The sequence below is a fragment of the Emys orbicularis genome, chromosome 4 (assembly GCF_028017835.1).
Source record: "Emys orbicularis isolate rEmyOrb1 chromosome 4, rEmyOrb1.hap1, whole genome shotgun sequence".
In the NCBI taxonomy this organism is placed as follows: Eukaryota; Metazoa; Chordata; order Testudines; family Emydidae; genus Emys; species Emys orbicularis.
This window is the reverse complement of record NC_088686.1, coordinates 91,124,149-91,147,148: the sequence shown is the minus strand read 5'-3', so window position 1 is coordinate 91,147,148 and position 23,000 is coordinate 91,124,149. Positions and strand designations below refer to the sequence as shown.

General features: G+C 39.2%; 1 protein-coding gene across 1 annotated transcript in view; it reads right to left on the bottom strand.

Moving 5' to 3' along the window:
* ANO3 (anoctamin 3) overlaps nt 1-23,000 on the bottom strand; it is a 159,945-nt gene that overhangs the window by 15,645 nt on the left and 121,300 nt on the right. The window contains exons 14-20 of the mRNA XM_065402303.1: nt 22,688-22,770; nt 21,160-21,300; nt 20,521-20,685; nt 18,718-18,754; nt 13,948-14,059; nt 12,408-12,465; nt 10,412-10,509 (exon numbers count right to left, since the gene is read on the bottom strand). Coding sequence (XP_065258375.1) covers nt 10,412-10,509; nt 12,408-12,465; nt 13,948-14,059; nt 18,718-18,754; nt 20,521-20,685; nt 21,160-21,300; nt 22,688-22,770 — 694 coding nt within the window. The remainder of the gene's footprint in view (nt 1-10,411; nt 10,510-12,407; nt 12,466-13,947; nt 14,060-18,717; nt 18,755-20,520; nt 20,686-21,159; nt 21,301-22,687; nt 22,771-23,000) is intronic.

Below are 23,000 nucleotides of genomic sequence, written 5' to 3'. Positions count from 1 at the left end.
GTAGCAAGGTTGTGTCTTTAACAAGGTTTTGGAAAAACTACAAATATAAGGCAGGATTGTGACCAGCCCTTATGATGCTATGCAATGGTTATCTGATGGGGGAGTTGTTAATAAAATAATAAATAATAATAATAATCAGCTAAAGGTTGTAAAAAGCTTCTCAGATGAATGAAAATGGTTATGCAAGTGTTAAGTATTATTTCAACTTGGGCAGCTTGAAATAAGAGACTTCAATTGTATGTTCTGATTTGGAAGTCACTTGGATACACACATTAGGGAGGCAAAATTCACACTTCATTGAAAAGGTACTGTGCTGGAAAGTGTTTTCTATTAGCGTTGTCAATCTGCTGTTATTCATTTCTAAATCTAGTTTATCCTTTGGCACCTCCTTTCTTTTGCTGCTGAAAAGGTCTCAAGGATAAACAAAGGCCTTGTCTGAATGCCCAGACTATTGCTTTGTGAAAGGGGAAATAATGAACTAAGGAAGCATGTTCTCAAATATTTGTTCTATTCAGTGTTTCAGATCTAGCAGCAACTGTATAGTGCCCCAAAGGTTTTTATCAGGTTGCTGGCACACAACGAACACAGCTTTTTGGACAGGGTTTCAAGGCTGGAACTCTGGACTATAATTTGATGTCACAAGAAATGTAGCATATTCTTCCAATGTTTTAAAGATGTTAAAAATCTTGGCCTAGCTGTTCTCTTTAGAAGCTGCACAGGTTGTGACAGATAATTCATTTTAAACAACATGAAACAATTCAAAGGCTCAAGTATTCCATAAACCCTTACTGCTGCGCAGCAGTGAATGCTGTACCTGGGAACAACAAGCCCACAGCATCTGATGGGGGAGGTGCAATAACAAGGAAAAAGTCTTTTTGGAATAGCTATTTTAGAGAGACTAGATCATTTAAATTCCATTTACTTTATTTACAGCATCCATCCTACAAGGGAGGGGAGCAGCATTTTTTTTAATGTTTTCTCAAACTGCATTTTTGTGCTCTCCCAATTGTGTTTTTAAAGCTAACATACAAAACAAGAAGTTGATGAGAGGAATCCTTTTTTGGTCACAGAGCACGGATTGTTTTATAGTGGGACAGTGGCACCAGTCTAGTTAATGTGAAGACTAGCTTACTGTTCAATAGCCAATTTTATTAAGTGTTCTAAAATCTACATGCTTACTGAGACTGACGTGATGAATTGCTGTGTTAGGTGGGGATCTGGGGCAGGGTTAGTGGTCCAAATTTGAGGTCATCTGAGCAAGAGGTTCCTGGGATAGAGCTTTCCCCTCAAGTCAGATGACAATTTTATGGTTCTTATAACAAACTTTTTTGCGCACATCTGGGGCTCAAACTATGGCTCTTATCCTTCCCAAAGGCATACCACCTGCATGGAACTGAACTCTGGGTCCAGCACCCACGCTTTTTTGAGGAAAGCAACATATAAAAAAAGGTGTCAGGGTAATGTTTGGAATGAAACACAAGCAGCTCTCCTGAGCTGTGAGTTTGAGTCCTGCTCTATGCAGATTTCTAAAAATGTGCATTGGGCACATTAGTGGCCCTCTCAACCTGAATTCTTCAGGGGCTCCTTCTGGAAGTATTGCCTTGAGAGCAAAGCTTCTGGTTCAAGAGCTCTTATTTTAAAGTGCTCTAAAATCCACATTCATACTCAGATTTTACTTGAGCAATATTGTCAAGGAAAACAGCATTAATTAAGTAGAGGGAAGATGAAAGACTCTGGTATGCAGCATTAGAATAATGTAACCATGATGTCTGAACCTCACCTGCTTCCAGAATAAGGAGACAGTGTGATCAAAAAAAAGTAAGTAACTGTGGTTCAACATTAGCATGATCAAAGAGGCTGCAATGAGTATCAGGAAACACCCCATAAAAGAGAGCCTAGTGCTAAGGACTGGTATAAGTTCAGCGTTTATCAGCGTGATTCCAGGATACTGTCTTCAGTCAAAACAGTAACTTATATTTATCATAAAAAATAAAAACAGAAAACCTTCAACTTTCTACAACATTGCATCCCGTCTACACAAACCAAAGGATCACAGCTATCAGTTTCACTTCTCAAAGTGCTGTAGTTTCTGTGAAAAAGGGGTCTGAAGGAAACAGACATTTCGAAAATTTTAGTCACATGGACCTATATAAAAACAGTCATAGCAAACCTCAAACAATATTCACTCCACACACAAACTGCTTTAGAAAAATCAAGAAGTTCACAATCTACCATAAATATTTTGACATGACACTCTAACCCAAAAGAAAGATTTTTTTGCAGAATTTTTTCCACCCGTTACAGTGGAAATGCTGGTTCAGCCTTAACTTTGGTGGAGCTACCACACCACCATAATATTGCCGAGCAACATTAGGTCTAGGGGTAGAAATAAGAATGCAAGTTATGGTTTCTGGTCAAAGGGCCCCTGAGAAACCACCCTTCCCTAAAATAGGGGACTAATTTTAATAATCAATGTGTTCTAGGTGCTCAGGGAGATTGTCTTGAGTATGGGTATCCCACAACTTGAGTTGGGGTAGACTCTGTGATGCAAATTAGCAGCCATTTGCTTAAGGGGCTCCAGAAATGTAACCTCCCCAAAATAAGCTGCTTATAATTTTCAGAGCACACTAAAACCATGTGCATGTGTAAATTGCTTTAAAAATGCTGCAACAGAATCTGGAGTACAGCTTGTGTTGCAAATCTGGGGTCTGAACCAGAACTCTGTAATCTACCATCCCTGATCCTCGGTAAAATATGGATCTAGATCCAAACTCTGCATGTGTCCCTCTCTTTCTATAACGAGTGTGGAAGCAGAGAAAGAACTGACAGGAAGGGGATGACAGTTTGTTAGCAAGAATCAGGCTAACTGTAACCCTAATAACGCAAGATTTGTAGAAGCGAGGAATGTGTGAGGCGAGTGGGAAAGAACGGTGTGAGAAGTTGTTGCGACCTTGTGTAGATAATGTGTAGATAATACGGAATGTAGACTAAGAGTCTACATTAGTGAGCAAAACAAGATATCGGAATGACCTATGTATAAACAAAATGCAGCTGTTGCTCATTATTGTCTGTAACAAAAGGTATAAATGCTTGCTGTAATTGTTTACCTGTTGAGAGACCTGTTTAGCTCTCTCCCTCTATGCAATTGATAGAGAGAAAATAAAGTATCTGACTTGCTGTACCCAAACAAAAAGTGAGAGCTCTGTTATTCTCCGACAATTTGGGGGCTCATCCGGGATGGCAACGCCCGCAGAGGCACCGGCAGCTGCTACGGATCGTTCCCCTTCGAACCCCATGGCGCCACAATAGAGGTAGGAGACCTTTTGAAATCTCTATTGGGGTGTCGGAGGAGGACTGTCCGTGGGGCCGTCAGTCCCTGTTGGGCTCACGCCATCCGAACTTATTGACTGTGCAGCAAGATCAGATGCAGAGCGGTTCTGGGGAATTGTTTTGCCGCCCCCAATAAGGTAGTTGTATGCGGTTCTGGGGACCTGTTAGTTTGGCCGCCCCCAAATGCATAAGAGAGATGCATAGGTATGCACCGGTGCTGAGGGGTTTTTACCGCCTCAAGAGGGGTTGTTACCGCCTCATAGTGTGTTGAGTCCGGACAGAGGGGTTGTTTACCACCTCAAGAGGGGTTGTTACCGCCTCATAGTGTAGATGCATCGTGGTATTTGGAGATAGAGGCCTTGGTGGGTGTGTGTGTGTGTGTGTACACCAGTGTGAACTGAGAGTTAACGGAAGACGCCCAGAGTACTCTGCGAAGTCTTTTGGCTCGTGACCAGAACTACTCTAACGCAAGCCCAGTAACTAGAGGATCTTTTAGGAGATCCGACCCACGGTGGGCTAACTCGGCCTGGCATCATCCGGCGAGGAAGCTACCTGGGTCTAGGAGTGTGTGAACCCATCTTCCCTCCCCTTTTCCTCTCTGTGTGAGCCACTGACAGTCTGATCATCTCACTGGATGCAACGAGAGTAAGCGGCGCCGTCTCTCAGAGACTAGCCGACGCTCTTTGCTGAAGGGAGGTGTAGGAGGGTCGTGGCCATCCTCGTTAGTCTCTCCTGTGTGAGTACCCTGTAGGGAGAGATCCTTAGTTTATGTGCCGCTAGAGCGGACAGGGCATCCTCCCTGTGTGTGTGATTGGAAAGTGGGTGGGGGACAGTCTAAGCATTCCCTCTCACCCCCTAAAGGTACCCCATCTTATTTCATGTACGTACATTATGGTCCTAAAACCTGCAGGTAGTTAGACAATTGGAATATTTACACGTGTGAAAATCCATCTAAACAATGCCCACTAGAAGGTACCTTCAATCTAGATAAGATCATACATCTCAGAGGAGCTTTTAATTACCAAAAAGCCTCTGACACACAATGGGAGCAATTTGTCTATTGAGGAAAGGAACGGGTTAATTTGAAATTCAGCTTGGTCCAGAGATAAAGAGAAAGTTGATCTGCATTCAAGGTCAAGAATCAATGCAGACCAGGCTAAGTACAAAGAAAAACTGCTTTCGGCCCCAGCTGGCTGTGAAAAAAATATAGACATAGTCAAACCAAAGGCAATACAAGTTACAGTGCTGAGATTACATTTGCAAAGCTTAACTGTCCAGTGAGATCCAACAGTCTGCCTTTGCAACCCTGGAGCCGGCGTGGTTTGGGGACGCTGAAGAAGCCACAGGCAGCCGGCCTGGACTGGAATCACTGAAGAGACGCCCCAGGAGACCCCAGGGCGTAAAAGAACTGCCCTCCCAAGAAAGGAAGCAAGTTGGAGATTGCACAGCACCTTCTCTGAACGTTATACACAGACGTGGCCAGTCTGGACGTACGTGTGTGAGTATGAAAGTGTGCCTACTCTCAGCCGCAGTAAGTCTGAGAACCGGAGAGGGGTTTAGCATTCCTCTCTCCACCCCGGTTGACTGGGAAGGATGTCAGGTGGATCTACCCATCGTAGCAGGACTGGGCAATAGAGAAGTTGGAGTAATAGGAAGAGTTGTGTACTTCATAACTAGAATTGAGCAATTAAGAGCATAGATCATGAACCAGGCAGCAACTCAAACCTACGCCCAGGGCAAGTTGCAAGCCTTGAGACAGGACTTCCAGGCAGAAAAGGAAGCACTGGCTAAGCAAGTACTGGTCCTTCAGGGACTTGTCAAAATTTAATTATTTGTGCTCAGTATATGCTGTAAGAGCAGTGTGTTTGCCACAAGAGAAAACTGAATAGTTAAATGCCAATGGGCCATGCGTTTTGCCCAGGTGGCAAGCCTCACGAGGGAGGACTCGGGTAGCCTTGGGAGTAAGAATGTTTAAGGGAAGAGACCAGGAAGGGTGGGGGCTAGTTGAGAAGCCCACCCTCCTAGCTAAATTGGTAGTGAAAAAGCCGGTGCCCATGGAAGGGACGGTTCAGCGAGAAAAGCAGGATCGGGCCCAAGCGGGCAGGCAACAGATAGAGAGATTGGAAAACAGGTTGGAAACTTTGAGGGCATAGTGGAAGGAAAGGAGTAAGTAATTATAAGCATGGGGATTTCAAATCCCCAGGATAATAATTGGAATGGTAAAATCTGAGTTGATTGGGTGTCGTTCTGGGAGACAAGCAAGTGATTTAAGAAAAGAGAGTGAGAAGTTAACTCTGTAGTTGCTAGAGGGAATCAAGCCGTGAAACTTGGTAGGAATGTCTGTAAGTAATTCAGGCAAAAGGTTATTTAAGTGGAATTATTCGACTATGAATACGTTAGTCGAATTTGCTGAAGAACACTCCTGCTGTGTACAATCTGTGTTTTATAAGTTTGAGATGAATTGGTATTGTTTTAAAGTTGCAAAACTGAGAATACTTTTGCCAGACACAGGAAACTAGTGTTGTTTAAGGTATTTAGCATTTAATCCTTAAGGTGACTTAATGCTTTACAAGATTTAAAATGTTTTAACTAAAGACCAAAGGTTGTGGCTGCAGCAGGGTAGTCAAAGCCAGGAGAATAAAAGATTTGAATTTGTTTTTGGGTAACAAAATAGCAGATAAAAGATCTGGTAAAGAGAGAGAAGGACAGTGCCCCTGACTCTGTGTGGTCGAACTGTCTTACTAGGGGTGCATGGAGATTTTGTAAGCACAAAAGAAATAGTTACACCTTGTGTAGAAATTGATGTGGCTAGTGTTGTGGAAATTGAATTGTGGAGAGGATGTGCATTTTCCCCAGAACATGTGCAGTGTTTATTGTAGCAGAGGTAAAAGAAATGCAAACCTACCAATATAGGTTATGTTGTCTCTTTTAGATCACTGTGTGTTTGAAAGCAGGAGTTAGAAGTAAAAGGCAATCAAAAGTCTGGGAAAGTTAATTGTGTCCTTTTTTTTAAGTAAGAATCTTTAAGCTGTGGATAGCTTTGGATCTGGAAGCAAGCCAGAAAGCATCTGTATTAATGCAATTTTCTAACTAATAAGGTAGAAGCCACTGAAACCTGGGCCTATGAAACAAATACAAGGAAATATGGGGTAATTCCTCTGTTTTGCCTGAAATCAATAAGAGTATTTGTATATAAAGGAAATATTTTAAGCAATGACTGACTACCCAGAAGGGGTAGACCTCTGTTCTTTTGTCTTTCAGATCATCAGAGAAAACGGATGCCCACTGAACAGCATTCCATGTACCATGCATTTACTGGTACAATAGGAATTATTTTTGTGTTCTATGTCCTGTCTTGTGGTGTTTGTCTTGTGGCCAGAATTGTTGTGTTTAATATTTTCATAAGACAGTCTAGTTCAAAATTAAATAGAAGGGTTAAATCTAAAAGCAGATACTTGTTTTATTCAACTTGGAATACAAAGTGTTTGGATAAATCAGGAAAATGTGATATACTAAAGTCTAATATATTTGCTTAAGTAAGAAAAAGAAACTTCATTGGCCAGATTTCTTTTAATTGAAAAATTGTTGTTAAAATTTGCATACCAACAGTCTTTGGAAGCAAGGACATGGAAGGTTAACCCACTCCCTATATTGCACATGGGATCCTTCTGGCTACCTCAGATTTCTAGCCAGAGGGTGGGGAGGGAGGAAAGCTATTGGACACCAGAGGTTGTACCGAGTGGACTCCTCAAAAGTGGGGTGCTTGTCCTGGTTTGTTGCTCCAAAGCTCTGTAATAAAGTTATTTTACTGGAAGGGTGTACATGGCATACATTGAATAATAAGACTAATGTACTGTATAATGGCAATGTGTATGTGTTCATTGTTGGGAAAAGGTGTATGAGTGAAGAGTGAAAGTTTCCTTTGAAGGTTAAAAGAAGCCAAGAAGGGGAGAAGGAAAAAGAACAGAACGAGTTAACTGGAAAAAATATAGCTAGCAAGCTCAGTCCAAAGATAAGATGCTGGCCCCATCCAAGGACATTGTTCACAGCTAAGACTTGGCTGACAACCAAGAAAAGGGGGGCCTGAATGTGCCCAAGCAACTATGAGATCTGCAAAACACTGCCAGGCATTAATGAAATGTGTTAGGTTTCTTTTCTCACAGATAAAATAAGTGCTACCCAAAGACCCTAGCAGCCCTGCCATTCATTGAAACAAGGAGACTGAGTCTACGTAAAGTCCATCAACGAAAGACTGCTTTGGCTCCACACTGGAAAGGCCCTTTCCAAGTCCTGTTAACCACCAACACCGCTGTGAAGTGCCAAGGACTGCCTACTTGGACCCATGCTTCTCACTGTAAAAAGACCCCTCCACCTCGGGAGGACTCTCCAACTGATAAGCCTATTTCTCCTTCTAGCTCTGCTGTGCCTTCTGGACAGCAGGAAAAAGAAAAAAAAAGACAAGGTGAAGTGCTAGTAACCTCTCCCTTGTCCACTGACAGACCTATTGTGCCTCTGGATTTTTCTAGAAGAAGCAAAACCATTACAGGGTGATGTGCTAGTAACCTCTCCCCTGTATGATGCTAAACTACACTGTTTCAGGAAAAGACAAGAAGGAACACTCGCTTCATTGAAACCACAAAGTCCAGGGATTCCTGACTACAAGAGACATTAAGAACTGACCCTGGTGAAGAAACAAATAATTATACACTGGCAGGAAGAAACTTGTGGGACCCATGCTTGGGAACGTGGTATTGATTGGATTTTGGGGTTTATTCTACAGGCTGCGCCCTGTGTTTTGGATAAATCCTTCAGCATGTATTGCCCTCCCTAATTGGATTTTAAATTATAAGTACCAAAGGCACCTTGTTGCCATTGCCCCTGCCATCTCCTCCATTACACTATTACCCCGTGACACATCCAAATACAGACAATGCCATATATTTGATAAAATCAATGGCCAAGGCCTTCACATTTTAGTGATTTATTTAAATATTGTTTGAAAAAAAATATTTTTAAGGTTCAGGATATCCCATATAAGCGAACAATTGCATGGAAAAGAATGGATCAGTGGAGATAAAAGTATATGATATCACTACCAGTGAACCCCAAGAATCTGTAATTGCAATTGATGGGTTCTATAGCGAATGTTCCTGGAATTTGCACTGTGTTAAATGAGAGAGGCCCTTATTATTATTTGGTCACCCAATTAGTGAACAATTAAACGAATACCCAAAGAGTTTGTTTTGCCACTGGAAATTTTACCTGCATAGAAATTATTCCAGTGACTAATAATGTGACCTGTACCTTATTGCAATACACCCCCTCTTATGCCATTAATATCAATGCCTCCCGGAAGTACATAAAGGTGTTCAACCAACAGATGTGGTATAGTACTACACCAAAGAGAGATGTAGGGGGGGGGGGTGGGCTCCCACATACCGAATCCTGCCGGGTCCATGGGGAGGATGCATGTGGGATTGGGTAATTCATTGAGACATCTGGGAAATTAGACCACCTGGTATGCCCAATCGATTTTTAGTCAGTGCTCCCGGGATTACATCTGACATTTGGATGGGGTTAGGGAGTCAATGGACATTTTGGCCGTTAGAACCCCCACAGCTTCAGTGTATCCGTAAACTGAAGCCAGGAGCAGTTGTTACTCTTCATGACTACGTTTGCTGGGAGGGTAGGAGACAAGGAACTACCCTGACAGGACACTTACTTTTTCAAGCTAATGATAGCTGTGTGTATGTTAAAGCCACCACATTGCAAGACATACATTTTAATCTCATTACCACTGCAGACTATCATATTATTTACTGGCCTGCAGATAGAATTTTGCAAGTAGCCCTTAGGTTCCAGATACCCTTTAATTGGACTAGTTTAGTACCTGATCGATTTCAAAATTTGCTTTCACTGTTACCAGAGGTTCAGAGAATCTCTGAAATACAAGGGCAAATTCACATGCTTCAATATATATATCAAGTTGAAAAGTATGCCTTTCATACAGCTTATAGAGTGTCTATTTTATGTACTAAGAATGATGTATTGTGCTTTATGACTAAAACTGTACAAAAACCCCATCATATTATTGCTATGGGAATGTTATTGCTTGTATTGCTATTAGTTAGTTTAGGATTATGTTATTGTTGTTGAGGATGTAATAATAGTAATACCTTTCATGTCCATGCTCATCATGCATTGTCATTACATCCAATCAAAACCCCTAAGGTTGAAGCATCTGAAGTAAAATCTGAATTCCAAGACTAAATGCAAATAGAGATTTGAAAATGTTTGTTGTACTAGTAGTACAAAAGGGGGGGTTGTGGAAGCAGAGAAAGAACTGACAGGAAGGGGATGCAATGCATGACAGTTTGTTAGCAAGAGTCAGGCTAACTGTAACCCTAATAACGCGAGATTTGTAGAAGCGAGGAATGTGTGAGGCGAGTGGGAAAGAACTGTGTGAGAAGTTGTTGCGACCTTGTGTAGATAATGTGTAGATAATACGGAATGTAGACTAAGAGTCTACATTAGTGAGCAAAACAAGATATCAGAATGACCTATGTATAAACAAAATGCACCTGTTGCTCATTATTGTCTGTAACAAAAGGTATAAATGCTTGCTGTAATTGTTTACCTGTCGAGAGACCTGTTTAGCTCTCTCCCTCTATGCAATTGATAGAGAGAAAATAAAGTATCTGACTTGCTGTACCCAAACAAAAAGTGAGAACTCTGTTATTCTCCGACACGAGTGGTACCAAATGTTGAGATCCACATATGGATCCAAACTTTGGTACTCATGTCCATGTATCAGAAAACCAGGGCTGGGGCTTGTATGAAGTTCAAGAGATTTAAAACAAATCATTTAGTATTCGGTGTTTCATGTATTTGTGAACATACGCTTCCCCGTACAACTGTTACAGCTGTATGCTAAGGGACCACATTTGCTTAGCTAGTTAAGATTCACAATTAAAAGCCATAATCTACCCTCACCTATAGTTGGACTTTTTCTTTTTCTCCTACTCTTGCATAGGGTATGATCATATTTTGATAAAATAATGCTCTCAACGAGTGAACTTACGGATAACCCAGTTCCATGAAGTTGTTCCACATTTGTTTTAAAACCATGATAACTCCCATTTGCAAGCAGAGATCTATCAAACAGCCACTAGGATGACACTGAAGGAAGAGGAAAAAAGTTATGTATTAATTAGGGCTGTTGATGAATTGCAGTTAACTCACGTGATTAACTCAAAATTTTTTTTCGCGATTAAAAACATTAATCGCGATTAATCGCACTGTTAAACAATAGAATACCAATGGAAATTAATTAAATATTTTGGATGTTTTTCTACATTTTCAAATATATTGATTTCTATTACAAAGTGTACAGTGCTCACTTTATATGATTATTTTTGATAAATATTTGCACTGTAAAAATGATAAAAGAAATAGTATTTTTCAATTCACCTCATACAAGTATGGTAGTGCAATCTCTTTATTGTGAAAGTGTAACTTACAAATGTAGATTTTTTTTGTTACATAACTGCAATCAAAAACAAAACAATGTAAAAACTTAGAGCCCACAAGTCCACTCAGTCCTACTGCTTGTTCAGCCAATCGCTAAGACAAACAGTACTTGTATTAGGTGCATTGAAAAATACTATTTCTTTTGTTTTTTACAGTGCAAATATTTGTAATAAAAATAAATATAAAGTGAGCACTGTACATTTTGTATTCTGTGCTTAATTTAAATCAATATATTTGAAAATGTAGAAAACATCCAAAAATATTTAAATAAATGGTGTTCTATTATTAACAGCACGATTAATCACATTAATTTTTTTTATCGCACGATTAATCGCAATTATTTTAATCGCTTGACCGCCCTAGTATTAATATATATTTTTAAAACACTTTTATATTTTAAAGCATTCCCCTAGTTTTTACATGTGCAGCTTGGATGAATGGGAAATATTTAAATTTCTAGGGTGAAATGAACTGGAGTTTTGCCATTGATACAGTGGCTAAAATGAATTTTAATGCTTTTGAAAGGTAACAGAGTGACAGACCTGTAGACTTAAACTACCCACAGTAGTAGTACAGCATGGGCTAAGATATTTCCTATTGCTTCCGCTACTGTATTTCCAATATAGTCAACCCTGCATGATGGGGACAACCTTTTTTTGAACGAGAGTTTGGATAAATCTCCATGCCCATTGAATTTTTCTGCCATAAATTGCTGTAAAGGGCAATATCTGTGATATGTACACTTGTCTTCTGGATGGCACCACCAACTCATTTCACATCAGCCAATAAACATGCAACAGAATGAAGCAATATTTGATCTCTAACGACCTAAGCTGAATTCATACTATTGACTTGGAGCTGCAAGTCTCTAAATCTTAAACCATTCAATTTACCAAAAATGTGTGTTTTGATTAGGTAATGAGATATCAATCATATCTAATAACTGATGCCAACTTTTTCAGACCTGGGTGTCTAAAGGTAGGCTCCTAAATCAATATATAGGAACGTAAATAGAAGAGGCGTAATTTTCAAGAGATGCTGTGTAACCTCAGCCCCCCACTGAAATCGGGGAAGTGGTGCGGTTTAGCATCTTTATATCCCCAGGTTTGAAAACTTTGACTTTAATTTTTAAAGTAGTACTCTCACATAAGGGAAACTTAAGAACCTATCAGCAATAATGGGCTGCTCTTCTATTTTGCCTTCCATCCAAGAATCTCAACGGTCCTCAGAAATATTAATGATTTAGACCTCCTAACAAGCCTGTCAGATAGGGTAGCATTACTGCCTCCTACTCACAAGTGGGGGAACTGAAGCACAGAGAGGTGAGCCGCCAGCCCAAAGTTGCATAGCAAAGCTGAGAGCTCAGAAGGGAAGCCACATTTTCTGGTTCCCAATCCTCTGCTATGAAAAAAAGATATGTCCTTCCTCACTGCACTTTAATGGAAGAATAAATCTTACACATGACTATAGTTTGTGTCTTTTAAACATTCCAGAGTTTCCTTTTTGCACATAGAGATTTTACAAGGAAAAAAAATGGGATTGTTTACCTCTTCCAGTCTCCATCTATTAAAAAGTTTGTTGTATTTTCCTGGACGGCCTGCAAATCTGTGAAATGAGATTTTTGTTTCTTAATAGAAATTCCAATAACATATTGTATTACTAGCATTGTTGAATTTCATCCATTGACCAAACCTGTTAACTATAAACAGTTTAAATGATAAGTGGCTAAAGGCTGTGTGCTAAAATATGGGATCTAAAGAGAGCCTTAACTATGGAGGGGAAAGGGTGTAGGAGTTATTTCAGAATCCAAAACGGTACAGACATCCACATTTTGCAGGTAGCCCCAAACTCTGAAATGTGCAGAAACAAACCCCTGCATTCATACTCCCTGAACTTTGAGATGTTAGAAATTCAAGACACCCAATTCTGCAGTGGATCCGGGAAGGCAAACCATTATACCTATGCAGTCAATGAGGATCCACAGGCACAGGGATCAGCTCATGCAGACCCAGCTCCAGGATTGGGGCCTCATATATGCAGTGTGCATTTCAGGTCAATCTCTGTTACAAACAGATATTCGTAATAAATCCTTCTCACAGTTCTAATAGCTCGATATGTAATTCCCTGCTCAGGCAAAACTCCGAATGACTTACATGGAAATTTCACCTGAGAAAGAAATGAAGGACTGGAACTTCTGGATCTTACAGGACACTGGATTTAGCAAGTCAGAAAAGGATAAAAGACATAAAATGGATGGCACAAAGAAGTGTCTAACATAATTAGCATGAATTGTAATATCCCCTGTAGCTTGTTTCAATATGTTTAGTAATTTATAGTTAAATACAGTAATTCTATGATATTCTTAGCCAGAGATTTTCTATTTTTTCCATCTTTAACTGAACCATCATCATAAAACTTGGCAGTTCCAATCAAAGAACTCAAATGTTTTGCAGACATAAATTAATTAGTATTTCCAACAATCTTGTAAGGTTGGCAAATATTATCAAACCTATTTTAAAAATGGTGAAAATGAAGCAAGGTCAAGAGGCTTTCCCAAGCTTACACAGTGAATAAGCAACAGGTACAGAAATAGAATCCAGGAATCCTGGCTCCCAATCCTGTCTGCGAACCACTACACAGCACTTGCTACTTATAGGATTCGTCTTCCAGGAAACATTACCGGTAGGAGACAGATGAGCAAAAAGGGACAGAGCTAGGTCCAGCTTTTGAAATTTATCAGCATGTTAGACACAAATCTGTATTTAGGTATCAAATAACTGGCCTGATTTTCAGAAGTGTTGAGCATCCCCAATCCCTATTGATGTCAATGAGAACAGCAGTGCTCAGCACCTCTGGGAAAAGAATATGATTTTAAGATCTTAAACTTATACCCATGTTTGAAAGTTTTGGCTTTAGTTTATACTCAGCTCCACAAACTTTGCTGATTCTGACATCTATCTATCATGTTAAAACATTGTCTTTAGTGCAATTTAATGCATTACCATAATGAAATATCTAGCACTAAGAGTTCAGTATACATTTCCCTCCTATTCTTACATAATAAAATCATGACCAAAAATAACTTACCTGCCAAGGAAAAAAGCAATATAAAAGATTGAGCTGTTTAAGTTGACAAACTGGAAGAGGAACATTTTCAAGGCAAAACTGTTTTCCCATTCAGATTCTGTTCTAGGATGCTCTAAAAGGAGTGACATAGTACACATTACACATTTACAAATGAAATGAAGTTGCAAGTGTGTTACAGAGTTCCAGGGTCAACATGCCTCCTATAGAAGAAATGATAGGGTTCAAATTAATTTAACCCTTTGAGTAAAAGGTTATTTTTTCCCCTCAGTAAAGTGTGCAGTGAGAGGGCCACAAAACTCCTACCCCAGCTATGACCAGTGTGGTTCTATACACAAAACAAAAATGGTGTCCCTGAGCTGTGCAACACCACAGAACTTCCAGTGAGAGTTTCATTCTCCATTTTGATGGCTCTCTTTTTGAATTCAGTTTGAATCTTAACTTTAAATTTAAATCAATTTTTTAAATCTTTTGAGACATGTTGAGATGCCTTGATTCTTCTCTTAGTACATTTCCCAGACCCGAGGAAGAGCTCTGTGTAGCTCAAAAATTTGTCTCCCTCGCCAACAGAAGTTGGTCCAATAAAAGATATTAGCTTACCCACCGTAACTCTTTGATTCTTCTCAGCAGTTGTGCATGATAGTGCTTAGCATCAGCAACTCAATACACAATGGCATGGTAGACAAGCAGTGAAGTGATCAGAACTGGCAGCAACCTCTCCCTATCTGCTTCTCAAACATTTTCATGCCTTATTCCATGCTACTCCTTATGTGTGGGAACATATTCCCTCAATGTATTCACAGGGACACTACTCTCTCATCAAGACTCAACTCTGTCATGATGCCTCTAAGGTGTCAGGTATTTGACAACAGCATGGGGGCAGATGGAATGAATTGGTTCTTTATATTTTTTAACTACAAATATAAATCTGCATAGAAACACCTCAAAGATTTTATTTAATTCCTCACTCCCACTCTTTGCAAGTAGATTTTAGGATTTTTAGGGCAGGAATTCTATCTTAATTAGAACTGTTTGTTAATTATTGAAATTTGCAATTTTTCATGAAAATTTCAAATTGCTTTTAAAAAACTAATTATGCTATACAGTATGTGGATAAGTGATTTAGAATCACCATGAAATCAGTAAATACACTTTGGAGTGTTTAAAATAGATGTAATCACGTTGTTGCAGTGAAAAAAACAACTGCATTTTTTTCTCTGAGTTCTTTAATAGAAACCCTTTCAGATTCTAGGTGTGGGCTGTTTAACTAGTACAAGCAGAATTAATTAACCGAGATAGGGTGGGTGCACTTTTCAAACACTGGATGAGATATTCAATCCTCTAAAGTTTATATGGTTGCTTAGGGACAAAATAAACAAACACATTATAAGGATGTGGTTTGCCTTTCATTGGAAAATCCCAGCCTGTTGACACCAGTTATTGTTTTTTTCTTCCTTTCCTTTTATTTAGTGTAATGAGGGCTTGGCTACACTTGCAGATGTAGAGCGCTGGGCGTTAAACCAGCCCTTGGAGACAGCAGCAGGGAAAACGCTGCCGTGTGTTTACACTATCAGCGTCAAGTGCAGTGGCGCGGCTACATTAGCAGCTCTTGCAATGCCACAGAGAGCAGTGCATTGTGGTAGCTAACCCAGTGTGCAAGTGGCTGCAGTGTGCTTTTCAAATGGGGGGGGTGGACTGTGACAGGGAGTGTGTTGTGTGTATGTGGGGGGAGAGACAGTGTGTTTTGGGCGGCAGAGAATGTGTCAGCATGCTGTCTTGTAAATTCAGACAGCAGCAGGGGGAAACCCCGAAATCAGCCCCCAGCCCCCTCCCCCACCTCTCTCTCACACACGCAGGTCTCAGCAGCAGCAGTATTCCACAGTAATGGTTTGCTTTGTCCTGGAGCAGATAAGCATGCCGGCTGTCAGAAACGGAGCTTTGAAAGGGGATAGCCGCATGCCTGCAGCCAAGTTCAAAACAATGACCAGAGTGGCCACTTGACTTCAGGGGATTATGGGACGTTTCTGGAGGCCAATCACAGCACAATAATGCAACACGGCATCCACACTGACACCCCGGCGCTCCAGCCAGGGCGCAGCAAGCTCTATGCTTCTCATGGAGGTGGATTACCAGGAACGCTCCAGCTGTAGAGTCCAGGTGCTCTAAGTGCCTTGCCAGTGTGGACATCTCAGGAGTTAGAGCACATGAAATCAGTCCTGGGTGCCCTAACTTGAAAGTGTAGCCAAGCTCTGCATTCAGGAAGTATCTAGGAACACTAGGGCAATAAAAAGTCATTCTACCGTAGGTGAAAAGTAGCCAACTGTGTTCTGGTCCAACTCAGAAAATGTTGCAGTGAATTTAAATGTGCTTTTAAAAATTTTAGTTAATTTTAGTTTTATTTTAGTTCTGTTTTAACTGGAGTTATGAATGAGTGAACACTTTCCTATCTGTTTGTCTATAGGCAGACCTTGCAGTTTACCTGCATCTGAACACCAGAATTTGTCTTGAGAAAGGACGTTAGTTCTAAAAACTGGTGCTGGATTGCTTAGGCAGGGTTAATGGTATCTGTCATCCAGTTGTGTGGCATATTTGTTAGAAGGGCTGTCATTGGGTAATCCTGATTCCTATCACCATTGGACTTATGCAAGACCTCAGATTGACTGGTTTTTAATTTAGGCCCATTTAGGTTTTACAGTTAGGGCAGAGGCATTTGGACTTTGGAGAATTATTTGTGTGTATGCGTGCGCGCAGAGGCCAGTAATGGAATGAGGCTAGTTGTTTTTCAACTGCAGCCACAAATGACCTATTGCTCTTAGGAATTACTTTGTGAAGTTCTGTTCAGTTAAGTTGCAGTGTTTTGGCTAGTTATATATATTATTAAATAAATAAATAAATGGTCTGTCCTCACTAGTTCTTGCCTTCAGCATTCTTGTGACTGACCTGTACACTTTCCTCAATAATAAGCACTTTTCCAAAGTCTATTATGTATGGAAACAAAACTTACATCATCATGACCTACTTCTGCAGGACCAGAAGCCATATTATGAAAGGGATAACTGATGCTCTATTACACCAGATGTCAAAAGGACTTTTCATGTATAATAGAAAAAACAGCTCTAGCGAATCTAAGCTTTGTTCTCTCTCATTCCCCTGTGGTATTCAACAAAGTGCTGTGATAGAAACAGTTAGATCAGTAAGTGTAAAATCTGAGTTTAACTGGGCACAAGATTATATAAACTAACTTGGATGAGTCCAATGACTATCAAACTTTTGTGGGTGCTTCCAAACCCCTGGTCACTTATCAATTAGTAATTAAAGAAGAGTTTCATGTAAAGCACTACTAGTAAATGTAGGGCATCAAGCGCCTGAGCTAAAACTTTTTTGTTGTCTCCTCTGTGTGGAGAATTACCATGTCTTTAGTATTGCAGATGTACAAATCCTGCAGCCTCCTGTTAAATTGAAAGACTGAGTGCTTTTTATGAATTACAGCATCATCAACTATATCATTAAATTGGATAGAACACATCAGATGAAATGTTAAGGATAAAATATTCACACAGTACCAGACTGGGGAAATTTAAAAAGTAGCCTCCCCGATCACAACTTTTTTGACTGAATTGTGATTGGAAGTTTTATTATTAGTTTCCTTTTAAAGAGTCAAAATTACAGCTCGCCAAAAATTTGATGGAAAGATTTTCCAGTGGAAAATGCCATGTTGCCGAAACCAAGCAACTTTAAGTGGGAATGTGTCAATTTTGACATTTAGTTTTAAATTTTTTATATAGCATTTTGATAAGGTCAAAACATTCCTATTACACATTTTTAGATGGAATATTTTTCTTTTAACTTTATTTTATATTATATTTTTAAAAAACACTAAGAACTTGAAATTGAAACATTTCAATTAACCCTAAATGATTTTTTTTGAAAAATTCATAGGAAATTTTGAAATTTTTTGTTGTATCCCAATTCGGAATGAAAACAAATGTCAAAATCAGGAAATTGTTCATGAAATGTAAATCCCAGGTCTCACATAGCAGTAGTCAGAATATTTGTCTGGAAAAGGGAGAGGAATTTTCTTCCCCACTAACTGAAACCAATGGACATGGCACGATCCTAACCTGATACATCTCCTCTTTCTATCAGTGGGACAGATTACAAAAAAAACCCTATTCTTTTCAGGCTTCCAACTTTGCCTGATAGCATTTGAAAATGAAAAAGAATTAATCCTGGGGCACAAAATGTTAACAATTCTGATACAGCTGGATGAAATCAAAAGTTATCTGTATTTAGGTGAAGGAACAATTTAGGCTTTGATTGTACAATCTGATCCACACAGGGGTGACATCTGAGCCAAGGAAGAGCTCCACTGAATTCAATGGGATTTCATATGGACATTAGCTGTCCCCCTGTACTAAGCAGACTGCAGGATGAGGGCTTCTAGAAATGGCCTACAGTTGCATAGTTCATCTGTGATCCAAACTTCTCTAAGGTCTGATGTGGGGTGGGGGTGAGGGAAGAGGCATCTCCTGATCTAGGGATTTGGTCATCTCTAGTGGCCATTGACCAACAATTTTCTTCCCCCCGCTTTTTTTTTTTTTTAAACATATGCTGGGGGTAATAGTTTTCTCTGCAGTTGGTAGGCAGTTAATAGTTTGGGAAAGGACACCACATTACTATGCATGTTAAAAATGTTTTTGATGATTTGATATTGAAATACAAAGTTACACAGTATAACTGATGAGGAGTATGCCAGCATTAAAATGCACCTACCTAAATCTGTTAGGAGATAGGCAACTTTTTCATATACCTGAAATAGAAATAAGAAACAGCATAAATTATAGCAAAGATTTTATATTGTTAAAATATCAAGATATCTATTAAATAATGACTAAAAGTAAGCATTTGAAGGAAACAAGTATTTAACTGTCCTACAACATCAAGATAATTGGGATGAGGGCAAGAAGCTGCAGGAATCTTAATTATTTGCAATGAAAAAATTATTCATTTATTTTAGTCCCTCTTTTCCCTCTAGGCTAATTATCCACAAACACAGTTAGATTTTTATGTTCATAGCTTGAATTGAACTATTTAATGATTTATAGAAATATATTTCAGTCCACAGAATGCTCAAACTATTTGCAATTTATCATTTGCTATCTACTGTGTGTGACTGGTCACTTAAGTTGTAGATGGTATTGATCTATTTTCTGATTGGATGTGTCCATATCTACAAAGATTTTGAGATGGCTGACGCATCTCATATTCGCAAAAATATTACTGTATAAACAGATATCTGCATGAGCATTCATGGGTTTTCCCCTTACTGTTAGGAATAAGTAGATGTGACTGGTCTGAAAGTAGAGAGAAACCACAGATTTGTTACACTAGGATTTCCTTTTGCATTCATTTGTACATGGAGTCATTTAATTAGCATTTGCCTTACTTGTCTATTTAATAGTACAGTCATGATCCCCACCCATTCTTCTAAATGAAACTTCAGCCCTAACACAGAACTGACTTTGTAAAAGCACAAATGTTTTCCAGGAGTGTCTCCATGTTTTCAATAGCTTTGTTTTGCTTGTGCACTTGGTATGTACTTTTCATGACCCGGAAATAGGATGATTAATAATTTCAAAAAGTTTGGAGAGACTGTTTTGAAGAATGCTACCTACTTAGTAGATAACAAAAGAAGTTACAATGCTACATATTCCTAAAGGACATTTTATACCAATACAAAATCTGCTAATACAGTAGACATTTAAACCTATAAACATGTATTTTAGTAGAGAAAAGCTAAACTAAAACCATATTCTGCAATGCCTCTAAGATTTTAAAATGTTGATAACACAGCTGAGTTGAAAAGTAGAAATGGGAGATTCTAGTTTCATTATTAGGAATCTTTTTAAATTTGGGAGAGGTTCTAGAATTCTCAGTTAGGAAGAACACCACTTGATCCCATAGACTGAATAAATTTATTTCCTCTGCTTTTGTAAAATCACTGAAAATAACTGAAGTATTTTGTGAAACATCTGGAGGTTTCTGGAACACTTTACATTTATTGTGAAGTCCTAAATTTGTAGATGCTCTCCCCCTCTCACACTTCCCCTATTGGATATGGCATTGATGTCACAATTCCAAATTGGATAGCAGTGGATTTTGCTAATGTAAAAATGGTGTTCTGTGTCACCAATGAGACTTAGTGGTGTAGTCAAATATTTGTAGTGAAGAATTGCACAGGCAGCTCAAAAACCATTGAAACAACAGCGTGCTATTTAACAAAAGCAATTGCAACACCATCTCTGGATGTTATTGTAATACAAATAAACAATGTGCAGACATTTTTCTATATAAATTAATAAAATACATGTTTAGGAAGGCAAGAATGTGTTACACAATCAGCTATTTGTAACAAAACTGTTACAGTACTGAAATGTGCAGAGAGTTTATAAACTGGTTTTGTTTCACTCTATTACCAAAGTTACTTGAGTTACAATTATACAGTAACTAGTTTTTAAAAAATGCAATGTATCACTTAAAATCCTTATCCCTCTTTTAAAAAGTTTTAAAACTTACTACATTAAGTGACATGATGATCATGAAATTGATACAGACTCCAGTGCCAGATGTGGCAAACTGCCAGTACTTTTTGATAAAATACCACTGGAAGGATGCAAATTGTTCCATAGCTACCAGGCGATAGACCACAACTGCAAACACTGCAGTGAGTACCAAAGAAATCTGCAGTAAAATAAATGCATGTGTAATTAGAAGACTAAAATACCTATTAAAATAAATAGCTGAAATAAAGATCAATAGATTATTGAGTGCTTTTAAAAAGGAGAGAGCCCAATTTGTTTCACGGAGCAGTCTTAGATTAAAGTCTTAGATTAAAGACTGCTAATCTAAAGCAGTCTTAGATTAAAGAAATACTAGACTGCTGAAACAAAATTCTCTATTACTATATAAAGACAAATGCAAATTTGCAAATATATTTTTGCAAATTTCTAAAGGTGCAACCTCCACCAACACACCCAAGAACCCCAAACCACCACCAACCCATCGAACATTAACAAGCATTGTGCCTGATCTGATCTCACTTACACGTTACACGACTGTAACTCCATTAACTTTAGTGGAAGGCCTCCTGATTTACATTGATGTGATATCAAAATAAGGCCTAGAGTGGCCTTCCAATATCATTAGAGACTTTACCATGAAGAATATTCCTGAGACAGACACCATCAGTCGACTAAGTTTATCAGGGAAGGGTTGAAAAGGTTCAGGTTTTCCTGTGATGGGATTTACTCGTTCCACTTGGGAGTATTTTGCTTCAAACTGGGGGCGCAGCTCTTCCTGCAATGACATAGATTTGCTTCAATTTAAGTAGCAACGCATTAGGCGTTCAGTATAAACATTCTATAATGATAATGACTGGCAGTTGCATAGCTCCCTTCGTCCCAAAGCACTTCACATATTTTTAAAGTAAATATCCAAATAACTGCCCTTGAAAGAGGCTGAATTGGAGAGCCTCAAAGACATGTCATTACATTCACACGGAGATCAGGAGCAGCACAAATCGTGGCGGTAAAAGGTTTTCCCCCACTCACCAGCCAAGGTGCTAGAAGAATCACCTCCAGGGGTGAAAGGGAGTTCGGTTGCCATGTTGATTCGATCACTGGTTTCTCTGCTGAGATTGCTAAGAAAACTGTTGTGGTAGTGATTTTTGTGATGTGGAAATTGTTCATTAGGAACTAGACTAACATCATCAACTCATCTCCAAGAGGTTCCAGAAGAGCCATGAAGGGATAATGACTTTGGGCCTCAATTAATTTGGACCAAATTTCAATCATTATCCTAGAGGTGAGTAGGCTTAAATTCCATTACAGCAATGCTCACTTGTGACTTACAGAGCAAATTTCATGAGATGTGCAAAGGGATAGAACTATTTGATTCTGCCCATGGCAGACTGAAATAGGGTGAGGTGGCCCTTTAAGAGTGGTTCAAGGTCTAGGCTCCGGCCCTTTTCCAGAATGGCTTCATTCTGGGCTGAATCAGGAACTTGTGGTGCAAAGGGATCATGGGAGTTGAAGGCTGATTAGCAATGTATGCAGCGAAAGGGATCAGGTCCCCTGCTGTGTTTGGGTTTCTAGCTCCAGATAGCATACTCTTGCCTAGCCATGAGGTGGGCTCTTTGTCTGGGGGGACCCAATAGCAAGTTGTATTCTCTTTAGGCAGAATGCCACACAATACTTCTTGATTCTTCCCTGGTCTCCCCTTTGTGGGGAGAAGGGAGCTCTTTTTATCCATGACCTTGTTCCCAGAATACTTTGCTGCACATTCAACAGTCCCTCAGGACTACAAGTCCCAGAATCCCTTAGCTTTAAGCTACACTGGGATAGGGCCACAGCTGGCACCTAAATCCCTCTTAAAGGGCCTGCTTACTCCAGACAGATATTCCTGGCTGCCCCCATCGGACTTTGCTAAATATGGGCACTTAGAAATATATATTTTTATTCACATACCCTGCTTAAACAAAAGGAGTACCATTGCCCTTCCGACAGAAAGAAAGAACGAACTTTGCCAAGAGGATGCACCTCTACTTGCAAGATACATTATTGATCTATTGCACCGGTGTTATATAGCAAATTCAATTGTCCTAGCAAAGCATGAGGCATTATTACTTACACTGTCATTTTGTTGATAACAAGATCATCATTAGATTACTTATTTGCGATCTTACCTCTTCATCCTCCCAGTCTATGAGATCCCAGTCATAGGTGAGCACAGCTCTCCGCCTTTTCCAAAACTCTAGAAACACTGTAGCTGTGGAAATCATTAGTTATACTTTTTATATTTTTCACAATTAAAACATGGGTTTAAAAACAGAGGCATGATAATTTTAAATATATTACTTGATCCCTAATAATATTTATGCAGACAATATTCTTTTATTTTGCCATATATATATATATATATATATATATATATATATATATATATATATATATATATATATATATATATATATAAAAAGAGACCCCATCTAAGTTACT